Source organism: Schistocerca gregaria, chromosome 6, assembly GCF_023897955.1.
Source record: "Schistocerca gregaria isolate iqSchGreg1 chromosome 6, iqSchGreg1.2, whole genome shotgun sequence".
Lineage (NCBI taxonomy): Eukaryota > Metazoa > Arthropoda > Insecta > Orthoptera > Acrididae > Schistocerca > Schistocerca gregaria.
This window is the reverse complement of record NC_064925.1, coordinates 71,343,888-71,358,778: the sequence shown is the minus strand read 5'-3', so window position 1 is coordinate 71,358,778 and position 14,891 is coordinate 71,343,888. Positions and strand designations below refer to the sequence as shown.

Here is a 14,891-nt window from a genome sequence, read left to right as displayed (position 1 = left end):
CCCACATATACTCTCTTCTTATATATAATTTTACAGAGGGAGGAGTAGACAAGAGAGAGATAGGGGGAGGGAGGAGGGAATTTGTACGTATAACAACTCCCATACATTTTTAGCAATTGTGAACCATTACTGGGATCACTAGTCATCATGTCATTATACAGGGTGGAGAAAAATTGTGTCACAAAATTTTAACCCTGGATAGCTGTTGCCAGTAGGAACCAAAATTATGAATGTTGTGTAGGTCAACAACGCACAATTTAAAAAAAAATGAAAACTTGTTGTCACGCGCTCCGACAACCATAACGCTGTGTGTCAACCGAAGAATGACAATGGCAATCCCACGGCTAATGGGAGTGCGTGGCACCAAGTTTTCATAATTTTAAAATGTTGTGTTGTCGATCATTAAATTTTATGTTCACATTTATCAACAAAATATATGAAAAGTATTTTCACCATTATATAATGTAGGAACAAGTTGTTATGAAAGGATTCTGACCTGCCAAGTGGAGTGGCGTGGAATTTCGTCCCTGAGCATCTCTACAATTTATGTTCTCTGATGAGACAAGCCTTTGGACCCGTGCCAAGTTGCCCTTTTTGGCAGCATCTAGCAATGCTGCATTACCTCTTAAAAGGTCTGCCACATCTTGATCACCCTCACGCACTAGATCCAGAGGAGTTGCACCATCTCTATTCTTCTTGCTAGCATCGGCACCATGCTGAAATTTTAAGTTCTTACATAGCAAATCATAATTCATACACTTTCTCCCCTTCTCTTTCACAAGAAAAGGGTGTTTGTCAGTTTAGTATTAGTCAAAGATAAAAATACTGTCATAAAACAGTATGAGCAACCTCAATGGTTCTTACTGACTTTGAATTTGTATTTTGGCCTATTTAATCCAAACTGATTGATAATAATGATATACAACATAGAAAGTTTACTGAAGCATATATATGAGTAGGAAAACTTGCACAGAAAGGCACATGAAAAAAAGCAGTCAGCCACACTGACAGTTATCTAAAACATCCACTGTACCTGGAAGTCAATGCGTGGGAAGTCTAATACTCTCAACTTCTTCATTTATTCATTATTTATTGTGGCATTACCTTCTTTCATTTAGCTCCTGCATTTTGCAGGTGTTACTTTCTCTCTTCTGCACTATACCATCACTGTGATCGCACCTCAACAAAATTTCAAATTTTCACATTAAAGGAAAAGTGGGTGGATAATATCTAATGAGAAACAGGCCATTTATCTGTAGGTAAGTAGTTTAGGCTTGTGAGACACTGTCTGCAATTTTAATTTTTGATGCTGGAGAGTATTAAGGTCACATCACCATCTCAGGACTTAAGACATCAATGTTCACAATTCCAATCCTTAAAAGATCCTCCACAATTTACATGGTATCAATTTTTTAAATCTAGCAGAAGTACAATAACCAAACCTTGAGCAGAAGTCGTACTATGTCGTATTTGCCTTTAGCTGCAGCCTCATGTAGAGGTGTGAACTTCCACAAATCCGCAACATTTACACTAGCTCCATGCTTCACAAGCAGTTCAGTCACTTCATAATGACCATACGAACAAGCATTGTGTAACGGAACGAGTCCCCTGGAATTAATAATAAATGAATCCCATTTACACTTATGGAATAAATTTATTTATATCAGTGACATCCATAACTTATAGTAATACATACCCCTTATCTTTAGCATGGACATCTGCTCCATGTGCCAGTAAATATTCCACCACAGCCACTCTGTTGTAGCCAGCAGCAAAATGGAGAGGCGTAGAGTGCCTGTTAAATGAAGAACTGTTGGGAGAAATTGAGTTCTTTGCAAGTCACATCCAAGAAAATATCTTTACAGAGCACACAAATTATTTTCCTTTCTGTCTTTCAGAAAGATTTATCAACATAATAGCCTGAAGAAAAGTCCTGAAGTAATATAACCCTATTTACTTCCCTTTTTTACACACACACACACACACACACACACACACACACACACACACACCTAAAATAAACAACTGTCAATTTTCTCCATATTTTTCATGCCTTTTAGAAAGCATTAGCCTTTTTTTGGTACTTTTTTCTCTATCTATACAACCAAACATAGAGGCTCTTTTTATTTGCAAAGTGTAAATTGTTGCACAATCAAGATCCTTGGATTTATAGGAGTGCACTGAAGTACATCCTTCTAAAACAAAAATTAAGGTCAAAATAACAGTTTACGTACATAAAGACATGTGAAACCCACACATGCTACAATAATATCTAGAAAGACACAAAATAACACTAACAAATGGAAACTCCAACTAGGAATATCAGCAATGTAGGAAAAGATAAAGATTGCTACTTGCTGTAAAGGAGACATGTTAAGTTTCAGACAGGCACAATTAAGACACACATAAAGCTGTCGGCCATATCCTTCATCAACAAAAGAGAAACACACACCATTCATATACACAAGCAAGCACACCTCATGCACTCATGACCGCCAACTCCAGCATCTTGGGCCAGAATGCAACAATCGTGGGATGCAAGCAATATGGAGGAATAGGGGAAGGGGAAGGGGAAGGGATAGTGGTGTGTAGGTAGGGAGAGTGACAAATGCTGCCTGGAGGAGTGTACAGGGACTACAATGCCAACAAGTGCAGTGTCAGGAGGTTGTGGGGCAGAGAGGTGGGGATAAAAGGAGCCGACCAGGAAAGATAAGCAGGAGTGTTGGGAAACAAAGAGGCTGGGAGACAAATATTTAGAGGAGATAATAGCAAAGAGGAGGTGGAAACTTTTGAGTGGAGGGTGTGGGGACTGTTTGTTAGCGTTGGTTGAGGACGGAATAGCTACGGGAGTGGTGAATGTGTTGTACAGGTAATTCCCATCTCCAGAGTTCATAAAAGCTGCTGGTGGTTGGGAGGACTCAGATGGCTTGGGTAATGAAGCAGTCACTGAAATTAAGCTGTTATGTTCAGCTGCATGTTGTGCCACAGGAAGGTCTATTTTTACTCTTGGCCATGGTTTGGCAATGGCCATTCCTGCTGTTGGACAGCTGGCTGGAAATCATATCAATGTAAAAAGTGGTGCAGCACCTGCAGCAAAGCTGGGAAATGACATGGCTGTTTTCACAGGTGGACCAGCCCCCGAAAGGGTAGAGTAAACCTGTGACATGACTGGAATAGGAAGTGCTGGGTAGGTGGATTGGGCAGGTCTTCCACAGGAATATGATCCTTTTGGCATGGGGTTGGAAGTCGGAGTGACATACGGATAACTAAGATGCAGGTACCTGCATTTCAACAGTTGTCATCCCTTTCACAGCAAAAAATCCCCCCCCCCCCCCTCCCATACAGCCATCCAGGGACGGTGTATGCACAGTGACATGAACTCCCTTGCCAAGTATGCTGTGTCTCACCAAGGCCTTCACAGATAGGCACTATCCCCCAGACCTAGTCCACAAACAGATCTCTCATACTATTTCTCCTCACACCTCCAATCCTCCCACCACCCCAATACCACACTGGACTAGAACAACTGAACCACATACTTTGCCAGGGTTTTGATTACCTATCATCATACCCTGAAATGTGCGATATCCTACCCGAGATACTTCCCACCCCTCCTAAAATGGTGTTCCATTGCCCACCCAACCTCCACTTAACAGTCCATCCATATGCCACTCTCAATCCCTTGCCACTAGAATCATATTCCTGTGGAAGACCCAGGTGCATAATCTGCCCAATCCACCAACCTGTCACTTTCTATTCCATTCCTGTCAGAGGTTTATCCTACCCCATCATCAGCTGGGTGAGCTGTGACAGCAGCCATGCCATTTACCAGCTTTGCTACAATTGTTGCACAGATTTTTTACATTGGTGTGACTACCAACCAGCTGTCACAAGGAGGTTTGGCCACTGCCACAAACTGGGGCCAAGAGCAAAGGAGGCCACCCTGTGGCTCAACATGCCACTGACCGTAACATGCTTGAGTTCAATGGCTGCTTTGCTACCCGAGCTATGTGGATCCTCCTCTTCACCACCAGCTTTTCTGAACTGTGCATATGGGAGGTATCCTTACAACACATTCATGACACTTGTAATTATCCCAGTTTCAAACCTACAGTAACATACTGTCCCCACACCTTCCACCCAAAAGTTTTTACCCCATCTATCCTATCATCTCCTCTCCATACATGTCTCCCAGCCTCTGTTTGCTGCCTTCTGCCAACACACCCACCTATCTTACCTCACTCCATTCCCTTTCCCACTTGTGCATTAAGCTTGCTTGATTGTGTTTGGTTCCCTTTTGCTGAGGAAATCTGTGGCCAAAAGCTTTGTGTAAGTGTCCAGGAATTGTGCCTATCTACAACTTAATGTGTCTTCTTTATGGTAAGTAGTGATGTCTTTTCCTACATTGTTGACAAAATAATACTAAAATGTTTTGATCTTTAGGGTAGCAGGTTACTTTTCCTAAACATAAACAAATGCCAAACCGTATCGATTATTCATGACTAAACTGACACTAATTTCTGTAACATTGCCATTTTCTTTTACTTCCAGAGCTGGCAATTTCTGAAACCCTTTTGTGTCATTATCTACTGTTTTGGTATGTGTTGGCACAGTAATCGTCTATACAGTTTCAGTAGTATCAGCAAATGCAATTCCGCTATTTCACACATTAAGCAAAACAATGTGACATTGTATGAACTAAACAGTTGATGTGGGTGCCAGCCATAATGTGCTTTTCTTCCTAACAGGATCACAGAATCAATTAAGATTTCCACAAAATTTAAGCGTCAAATTACAATACATTTCTCTCAAATACCACTTTCACAATGGGAATAGTGACTGTAACGTCACAGGCCTAGGCATAGGGCTCAATGCCATAAAGCAGACCAGTTGCAGCAAGATGCTGGCTAAGCATTGTGCCAGTCACTAACTGGTTGTCACTACCTGCCACCGGAAAGTGCTTCGTCCATTACTGAATCAGGCTTACTTTAGCATGTGACATGTGGCTTCTGGAGCTGAAATACCACACAACACACCCAATTTAGCATGGATAAATACTGGACCCAGACCAGGCTGGGGATGCTTCCACATCGCTCCTGACAGCTCTACCGAGGTATGCCATAGCACAAGGCCATCATACCGTTTGGTCAAGTTCAGCATAACAATTACTGACATCCCCGATGGTAACACTGGCCTTTGGAGTTCATGAGATCGAAACTCTACCATGTCTGTGAAACACAGGTGCTGTGGATCAACATCGGACAAGTGCAGATATCTGTAACTGCTCAGCCTTGCTGGGACAGTAAGACAGTTTCTCCTGTAGTAGTCCTCGCCAACCCATCAAACTCACAACACCCATGTGGGAAAGTGGAATGATATCCTGACAACATGATGAATGACTCTTCTGCTCTTCTGTAGAGGTCATTGCACCCTAGGCCATTACATTCTGGAGTCGGCAGTAATGCAAGTATGTAGCAGCATGTGCTTTCTATAACTGCTCGTGGACTCCTTGCATCTGTCATTCCTGGATTTGCCCTCTTCCTGCTGTCCTATTTTTCTTGTCAGGTATAAAGTCTGGTGTGGTACCTAACAAGGGCCTAAGGGATGAACAAATGAAACTAGTTGTGTGTATGCAGTGTAACCTACAATGTCTCGTGGTCCATCCCTTAATCACACAAAATGATATGCCGAGTACAAAGGCAAAAAGGGAATTATGTCTGGCAGTGTAGGGAGAGTGCTTTGTTGAAACGAGGAAGGCTGTGGGTATCAGGGAAGTGTAGGCCAATGGACACAGTTGATCACTGTAAGCACAGTTTGTTGCAAGCAGTGTTGATGTCCACAGACTGCCAGAGTTGTGTGCAAAGTTCCTCTCTTCCTTTTCGTTTCTGTTACACAGTACTCCTGCTTTCTTTTGTTTTCAAATATGGTAGTTGTAAGATGTGGTATAGTGCTGACAAAGGTGCTGACAAAGTAAAATGTACATCAGTGTTAAAGCAGTACCTTTTGGCTTGAGAGTTTTGACACTGGCTCAGAGCAGCCTTGTAAAGTGTTGAGATATCATGGATGAGATGGGTCATTGGCCAGCTCCAGGTCCCTTGAAGTTCAGTAGGCATGACAGCAGAAAATCTATGTACGATAAATATTGTCTGAAATTATGTATGGCATGATGGGAGAATGTACCTGGTATTAGGGAGTTACATTAAGGGAGAAGTATTGTGGAGTATTAAAGAATTGTATTAAGGTGCAGACCACAGGTTGTAGCTGCCGAAGCACCTGTGGTCTGTAAATATATCAGTGGTATTGCAGAGCTCATGTAGCATGACACACTGCATGGATGATGGATGCGGGACGCTCAACAGCATGATCCTCGGCACCTTACAAAGTGTCATCATGCCATCCACTTGGGGAGACAGAGCTGCTCCCACAGGTGGAAGTGCTTATAAAGCATAAGAGTCCAACTAGCAAGTATAAAAAGCCGCACAAAGCAATTACACAAAAACAACCAGTAAAAATGACAAATTGCCTGAGCAAGCTATGTATCCACCGCACTGACTTCCCACCCTCAGCACTTCAGGTACAAGGCCTGACAGTTCACAAACTTTCAAAACTTATGTTACACTGATGATGGTGTTACCAATGATGGCGCACAGATCAACAGCCAAACTAGGGGTTACCTTAATCTCAGTAAATAAAACATATGTAGCCATAAGAGCTTAATTTGAAAGTGACACATGGTGGATCGTCTCACCGGAAGTGGGAAATGTGTTGGGTAATCTCCTATGCAAAGTCTGATGAGCAGCAAATTCTATTGGTGAGGTTGGGATGAAGTCCACCACACCTGCATGGTTGGTTTGAGTGACCACTTATAACCATTCAGTTTCCCTCTGACACATGATTATTCTATCAGACACTGAGATGAAGGCACGCAAGGGGATGGCATGTCATAGCAGAACACAATCCCTGTTGGCTGGTTTGTCAGCTGTGTCATTTCCTTGTATCCTGTGTTCAGTTACCCAGCATAAGACCACCTTCTTGCCTTTGTGTTGGATCTGCCAAGGCAGCAATTTGTTCCATTCCTGGCTTCACATTTAGAAGTCTGATATATCCAGATGTGTGAGAAAGTTTGTAGTAAGTATCCCAAATGGCTTAGTCACATGGGGCTGGCTCCTGAACAGCCACTCAAAGTTGGGATGGATTGCTGCACTAAATGCTAATGACTGAGGAAATGATGAGCTTTTCAGGACATACTGGGCCAGGAGGAGGCACTGTTGAACATAGTGTAGTGACCTGTAGACACAAACTCTGAAATGGGTTGGTCTGAAGAGCTCCAGTCAATATCTGAATTCCCTCATGGCAGACAGTGTCTAACATACTGAGGTAGGAAATACAGGCTGATCCCTAAACCACTCTGCCATAAACTATCATGATTTGACAAATACCCTATAAAACTGCAAGAGGTGATACCTGTCAGCTCCCCACACAGCATTTAAATATGTTCTTAAGAAGCCACTGATAGTAATTGCAAACAGTGTGACACTGAGTACACTACCTTGGGAGACTCTTGTCTCCCGAAAAAAGCAGTACATAAGGCACCAACACAATATCAAATGCATTGGTCGTCGAGGAAGGATTGGATAAGAAGTGACAGACACCCCCACAGTCCCCATTCATTAAGTTGGCAAGGATGTAGTACCTCTAACTGGTGATTTACAATTTTTTCAAGGAAAAAACAAACCAACCAAATGGTTTCGGAGTAAGACAACTTATGTTGTCAAGGGGAGAATGATAGCACCTGAAACTGCACCAGGAGCAGCACAGGTAACTTGGAATTTGAGGAGGCAGTGGCTGACCAGGTGCTCAAGAGCCTTATCCCTACTACTCCAAAGGGCTGCACCTCAGTAACTGTTAGGGTTGGTAGAATCCTTGACTGGCTTCCATAACAAAATTAATAATGTTGCTCCTAAGTGGAGGGGTACCGTCCATCAAACTAGATCTGTTTGAGGAGGATAGGAGTTTGCCTTTGGCTTTACGGCACAGATGATGGAACATGATATAATGAATCTGATCCGGTCCTGGACCAGTGTCTCTGGGTGTGGACTGAAGTGATTCCAATTCCCACATAAAGAGTGGAAGATGGTAGACTGCCTAATTACACAACAAGAAGCAGAGCCACATCTCCACAGCCCTACAGAACATCTGAACACAAGAGTTTGTCCAGATAATGCAGTGACAGTAAAAAAGTGTTCAGGTAAAACCTGAGCCATGTCTTTAGGAGTGGCCACAAAGACTCAATTTCTCAACAAGGCCATAAGCAGAGGTGTACTGCCCTTGCCTGAAATTCCCTATTTCTTCATTCCACCAAGGAACAAGCCATTGTCTGAGGGTGTTGTTAGACTGGGCAAAGGAATCAGTGGCAGCTCAGTGGATCACACAGGTCATTAGTCCACAATCTCCTGGGCCCATTCCTGTTGGTTGAAGATGGCCTGCTGCCTGTATGACAACCAATTTGCCCTTTAAAGTATCATTCTCCTGTTGACCACCATTTGCGTCAGTAGGTGTCCCCACACTAGAAAGTGGTCACTGGAAAGCAAATCTGTGCCCAGTTCCCACTGAATTGAGTCTGCAATAGCTGCAACGCAAAAACAAAAGTAAATGGCTGAGAATGGCCCTGTAGCTGTATAAAAATGTGCCATCTGACCAGAGTTTAAAAGGCAGATACCCTCTAAATTGACAAGGCAGTCGATAATTTGATCCCTGGTGCAAATGGTACCTGAGCCCCACAACACAACGTGTGCACTGAAGTCAGCCGTGAGGAGGAATGGGCAGGGGAGGTGCATAAGAGCTCTGTCAATGCACCTTCACTCAACAGATCATGAGGTGGAAGATGTAAAGAACACACTGTACTGTTAGATGGTGTGAGAACTTCCATGGCAACTACTTATCGGGACATGGTAACGACAGGAGAGAAGGGGCATCTGTCATTGACGAAAACAACCACCCCATCCTTAGCCCTGCCTCCAGTAAGATCATTGTTCCAGCCCCTAAATGCAGGCTTATGCGTGACTTTACAATGAGTTTGTTGTACTAAGATGCAGAAGGGTCTCTTGGTTTAAGAATCATGAAAGAAGTTTGTATACATGGAAGAACCCTGGAGATACTAAAAGGTATTGCATAGATTATATAATGGTAAAACAGAGATTTAGGAACCAGGTTTTAAATTGTAAGACATTTCCAAGGGCAGACGTGGAGTCTGACCACAATCTATTGGTTATGAACTGTAGATTAAAACTGAAGAAACTACAAGAAGGTGGGAATATAAGGAGATGGGACGAGGATAAACTGAAAGAACCAGAGGTTGTACAGAGTTTCAGGGAGAGCATAAGGGAACAATTGACAGGAATGGAGGAAAGAAATACAGCAGGACTCAAGAGGAGGATCTTTGGAGCAAGCGGTGCGCGCACTTTCGGAGCTCTGGCAAAAGTTAAGTGTTCAGTAATAGAATAATATTAAACTTAGTGTAAATTATAGTTTAGATAGTTAAATTAACGTCTGTGTTAGACTGTGTATCGAAGGTTTCGCGAATATTAGCGTATTTTACTCGTAAAGAAGGTTTTAATTAACGGCTGGTTTTCGTCAGTGTTTGTTTACATTTGTAGGCGTAAATTTCGTGCGTGTGTAGACCTCTTATTATTACTTAACTTTGCGCCTATAATGTTAAATACTTCTTTGGTCAATAATTAAAGACTTTTTATCGTCGGATTGTAGATTATTCAAACTTATTTGTTCATAGACTTTCCATTTGGCGTTTGTTTACTTTCAGGTAACGATTGTTTAAATTCACGTAGCTCGTTAGATTACATCCATTGTAGGTTCATTATCTTACTGATTTAAGAATTTAGTTTGTTGTATTAAGAGATCATTGTTTAAATTTTATTACTGTACATTGCCATGAGTACTAAGTGTGGAAGCTGCCGTAGGAAGATAGAATCGGGTGTGGTATGTGAGGGATGTGGGGGTGTTTTTCATTGGGGCTCATGTAGCGGGAAATTTGACGAGATTATGCTTTCGGCTCTCCCATGGAATTGTAGGTTCTGTAGTATAGAAAAAAGATTCATACAACAGGAGGAAAAGATGTGCGCCCTTCAGGCTGAACTAGATTCGGTAAAAACTGAATTAGCTAAGTTAAAGGGGGAAAAAGACTGCGGGAAATGGGAATTGGTAACAAGGAAATCGCGAAAAGGTACCAGCCATGTAGATGTTGTCGAAGTTCCAGTTATGAATAAATTCTCCTTGTTACCTGAAGTAGGAAGGGAGGAGCCAAAAACAGGAGTAGTTGAAAGTAGGGTGCAGCAGACTACTAAAATTGGTAACAGCATTAGGTCGGGAAAATGTAGTAATAGGAAAAGAAAAGTCTTGCTGCTAGGTAGCAGTCATGGGAGGGGTGTAGGCCAACTAGTGCAGGAGAAATTAGGAGCAGATTACCAGGTTACGAGTTTGTTTAAGCCAAGTGCTAGGCTTAGCCAGGTGATCGAAGACATAGGACCACTCTGTAGGGACTTTGACAAGAATGATGAGGTGATAGTAATAGGTGGGGCAGGAAACAGCCTGGCTAAGGATAGGAATTGTGATATTAAGAGTGACCTGGATAAAATAGGAGCTGCAACAGGATGTACAAATGTGGGTTTTGTCGAGGTATTGCAGCGTTACGATCAGCCCTCGCTTAACCCTTCTGTGTGGCGAGTTAACAGAGAGTTGAGCGAGCAGCTGCTGGACTGTGCAAAAACACACATTTATACAGTGCCTGTTGGTAGCATTGGGAGATGGGGATACACTCGACATGGCCTGCACCTAAATAGTCTAGGGAAGGATAGATTAGCTGATTTAATTGTAGGTCGTCTAAAGGGGGCCACTAGCACTCAAGGCAAAACCCCTGTGACCCGAAAGGGCATAGGGGCACCTTTTTTAGGTTGAACAAGATGTCCAGACAGGCAGCTCTTAAAGGTAAAAAAATAAATGGTTCGAATAAAGGTAGAGGAAACAGTTGTGTTAATATATTTCACCAAAATATCAGGGGATTAAGGAACAAAATAGACGAACTAATAATTTGTTTTGAGAATATTAAAAATACAACAGAAGTTGATGTGCTGTGCCTGTCTGAACATCATATAACTACACAAATAGAAAATGTAAATATTAATGGGTTTAAACTAGCAACTTATTTTTGTAGAGACAATATGGAGAAAGGAGGAGCTGCCATTTATGTTAAGGGGGAACATGGTTTTAAAAACATAGAAACTGTAAAATTCTGTGTAGAACAGCACATTGAAGTATGCGCTTGTGAGCTTGAATTGGACAGTAGTAAATTCATAATTGTGACTGTGTATAGGTCCCCACTTGGAAATTTTCAAATGTTTCTTAAAAACCTAGATCTCTTGCTGCGTTATCTGTCAGAAAAAGGAAAACACATTATCATTTGTGGAGATTTTAACATAGATTTTCTTAAACACTCAAGCAAGAAGAACGACCTTGAACTATTACTTTGCTCTTACAATCTGACATCAGTCATTGATTTTCCTACTCGTATTGTACAAGACAGTAGCACCCTGATAGATAAAATTTTCATAGACCAAGATAAATTAAAAGAAGTAAGCACCTATCCTATTAAGAACGGGCTTTCTGATCACGATGCACAGCTACTTTCTATTCATGACTTTGCTCCATACAGTAATGTGAAAAAAAAAAAAACAAAATAATACGCCCAATTAACCATATAACAATTCAACAATTTAAGGAAAGCTTGAAACGGGTAGACTGGGAGGATGTTTATCGGGAACCTGATGCAAATGTTAAATTTAACTTATTCCATGATAAACTTGTGGGTATATTTGAAAGCAGTTTTCCTAAGAAATTAGTGAATCATAATTCAAATAAACTTGATAAAAAACCATGGCTGACTAAAGGGATTAAAATTTCTTGTAGCCAGAAATGGGAACTATACCAAGACACTAGAATAAGTCGAGATGAAGAAAAGCTCAACCATTATAAGAAATATTGTAATATACTAAGGAAAGTTATAAAAAAATCCAGAAGTATGTGTATCAAGTCTGAGATTAGCACCTCTGATGATAAAGTTAAAACAATATGGAATATCGTTAAAAGGGAAACAGGGCAACCAAGGTCACAGGACAACAGTATTACTGTTAAGCACAATGAAAAGCTTATAAATGAAAAATCACAGGTTGAAAATATTTTTAATAATCATTTTATAAATGTAGTGGAAAATATAGGCACTAGCTGCTCACCAGATAGGGCAGAACTCTATATGAAAGAGGCATTCCCGGTGCAAACAAATGAAATTGAAATCCTACCCACCTCACCGTCTGAAATTAAGAAAATAATAAATTCACTTAAGAATAAAAACTCACATGGAACTGATGGTATCTCCAATAGAATACTAAAATCTTGTCCACACCTGATAAGTCGAGTTCTTAGCCACATATGTAATAGCTCATTGAATCAGGGAATATTTCCTGACAGATTGAAATATGCTATAGTTAAACCCTTGTATAAAAAAGGTGACAAGACAGACGTCAACAATTATCGTCCTATTTCACTTCTGACATCCTTCTCAAAAGTGTTTGAAAAAGTAATGTACTCAAGAGTAACTTTACACATCAGTGGGACTAACGTTTTAACAAAATGTCAGTTCGGTTTTCAGAAAGGTGTTTCAACAGATAGTGCTATACATGCTTTCACTGGTCAAATTTTAAATGCTCTGGATAGTAGAACATCACCAATTGGGGATTTTCTGTGATCTCTCTAAGGCTTTTGATTGTGTGGATCATGAAATCCTCTTACATAAGCTGAAGTACTATGGAATGAATGGTTCAGTACACAGATGGTTCACTTCATATTTAACTGGTAGAATGCAGAAGGTTGAAACAGTAAACCCACATAGTACACAAAGGGCATCATATTATTCAGACTGGGGATGTATCAAGAATGGGGTACCACAGGGTTCTGTCTTGGGGCCTTTATTGTTTTTAATATATGTTAATGACTTGCCTAATTATATTCATGAAGATGCAAACTTGGTTCTCTTTGCAGATGACACAAGTATTGTAATCAAGCCTAAAAAGCAAGTATCAGCTGAGGAAAATGCAAATAATGTTTTTCAAAGAGTTATTAGGTGGTTTTCCGCAAATGGACTTTCATTGAACTTTGAAAGAACACTGTACATACAGTTCAGTACAGGGAAAGGCATAACACCGGAAATAAATATAGAGTGTGGGGGAAAATCTTTAGCTAAAGCAGATTGTTCAAAATTTCTGGGTGTCTGTATTGATCAGAATTTAAACTGGAAGACACACATTGACAATCTACTGAAACGATTGAGCTCAGCTACCTATGCTATTACTGTCATTGCAAATTTTGGAGACAAGCGTATCAGTAAGTTAGCTTACCATGCATATTTTCATTCGTTGCTTTCTTACAGAATCATCTTTTGGGGCAATTCATCACTAAGAAAGAACGTATTTATTGCACAAAAACGTGTTATCAGAATAATGTCTGGGGCTCATCCAAGATCATCTTGTAGACAATTATTTAAAGAATTAGGGATATTGCCAGTAGCTTCACAATATATATATACAGCCTAATGAAATTTGTTGTTAGTAACCCAGATCACTTCAGAATTAATAGAACAGTCCACAGCTACAATACTAGGAGACAGGGTGACCTTCACTACCGTTCATTGAATTTGACATTGGCACAAAAGGGGGTGAATTATACTGCCACAAAGATTTTTGGTCACTTGCCAAACAATATCAAAAGTCTGACAGACAACCAATCGGCATTCAAAAGTAAGTTAAGGGAATTCCTGAATGACAACTCCTTCTACTCCATAGATGAATTTTTAGACATAGGCTAAAGAAATACAGTAAGGATTAACAATTGTACCGTATATAAGTCTAACAAAGATTATTTGGGATAAATGAATCTTTTGTACTTTGACACGTTCCACATCATTACGAAAGAATCGTGTTCATGATCCATGGAACAAGTAATATAACTAAACTAAACTAAACTAAATTAAAGCACAAGGAGAATGGGTAGCTTTGAGGGATGAAGTAGTGAAGGCAGCAGAGGATCAAGTAGGTAAAAAGACGAGGGCTAGTGGAAATCCTTGGGTAACAGAATAAATATTGAATTTAATTGATGAAAAGAGAAAATATAAAAATGCAGTAAATGAAGCAGGCAAAAAGGAATACAAACATCTCAAAAATGAAATCGACAGGAAGTGTAAAATGGCTAAGCAGGGATGGCTGGAGGACAAATGCAAGGATGTAGAGGCTTATCTCACTAGGGGTAAGATAGATACTGCCTACAGGAAAATTAAAGAGACCTTTGGAAATAAGAGAACCACTTGTATGAATATCAAGAGCTCAGATGGAAACCCAGTTCTAAGAAAAGAAGGGAAAGCAGAAAGGTGGAAGGAGTATATACAGGGTATATACAAGGGCGATGTACTTGAGGGCAATGTTATGGAAATTGAAGAAGATGTAGATGAAGATGAAATGGGAGATACGATACTGCGTGAAGAGTTTGACAGAGCATTGAAAGACCTGAGTCGAAACAAGGCCCCAGGAGTAGACAACATTCCATTAGAACTACTGACGGCCTTGGGAGAGCCAGTCCTGACAAAACTCTACCATCTGGTGAGCAAGATGTATGAAACAGGCGAAATACCCCCAGACTTCAAGAAAAATATAATAATTCCAATCCCAAAGAAAGCAGGTGTTGACAGATTTGAAAATTATCGAACAATCAGTTTAATAAGCCACAGCTGCAAAATACTAACACGAATTCTTTACAGACGAATGTAAAAACTA

At 40.7% G+C, this 14,891-nt stretch overlaps 1 protein-coding gene across 2 annotated transcripts in view; it reads right to left on the bottom strand.

Annotated features, from left to right (window-relative positions):
* The window catches only part of LOC126279045 (poly [ADP-ribose] polymerase tankyrase), a 287,326-nt gene that overhangs the window by 112,293 nt on the left and 160,142 nt on the right, over positions 1 to 14,891 (bottom strand). Inside the window, exons 9-11 of one of the 2 annotated variants that reach the window (XM_049979452.1) lie at positions 1,697 to 1,795; positions 1,443 to 1,608; positions 497 to 716 (exon numbers count right to left, since the gene is read on the bottom strand). In XM_049979452.1, the coding sequence (XP_049835409.1) occupies positions 497 to 716; positions 1,443 to 1,608; positions 1,697 to 1,795 (485 nt within the window). Of the gene's footprint in view, positions 1 to 496; positions 717 to 1,442; positions 1,609 to 1,696; positions 1,811 to 14,891 lie in introns of both variants that reach the window. The other variant, XM_049979451.1, reaches the window with a different exon arrangement.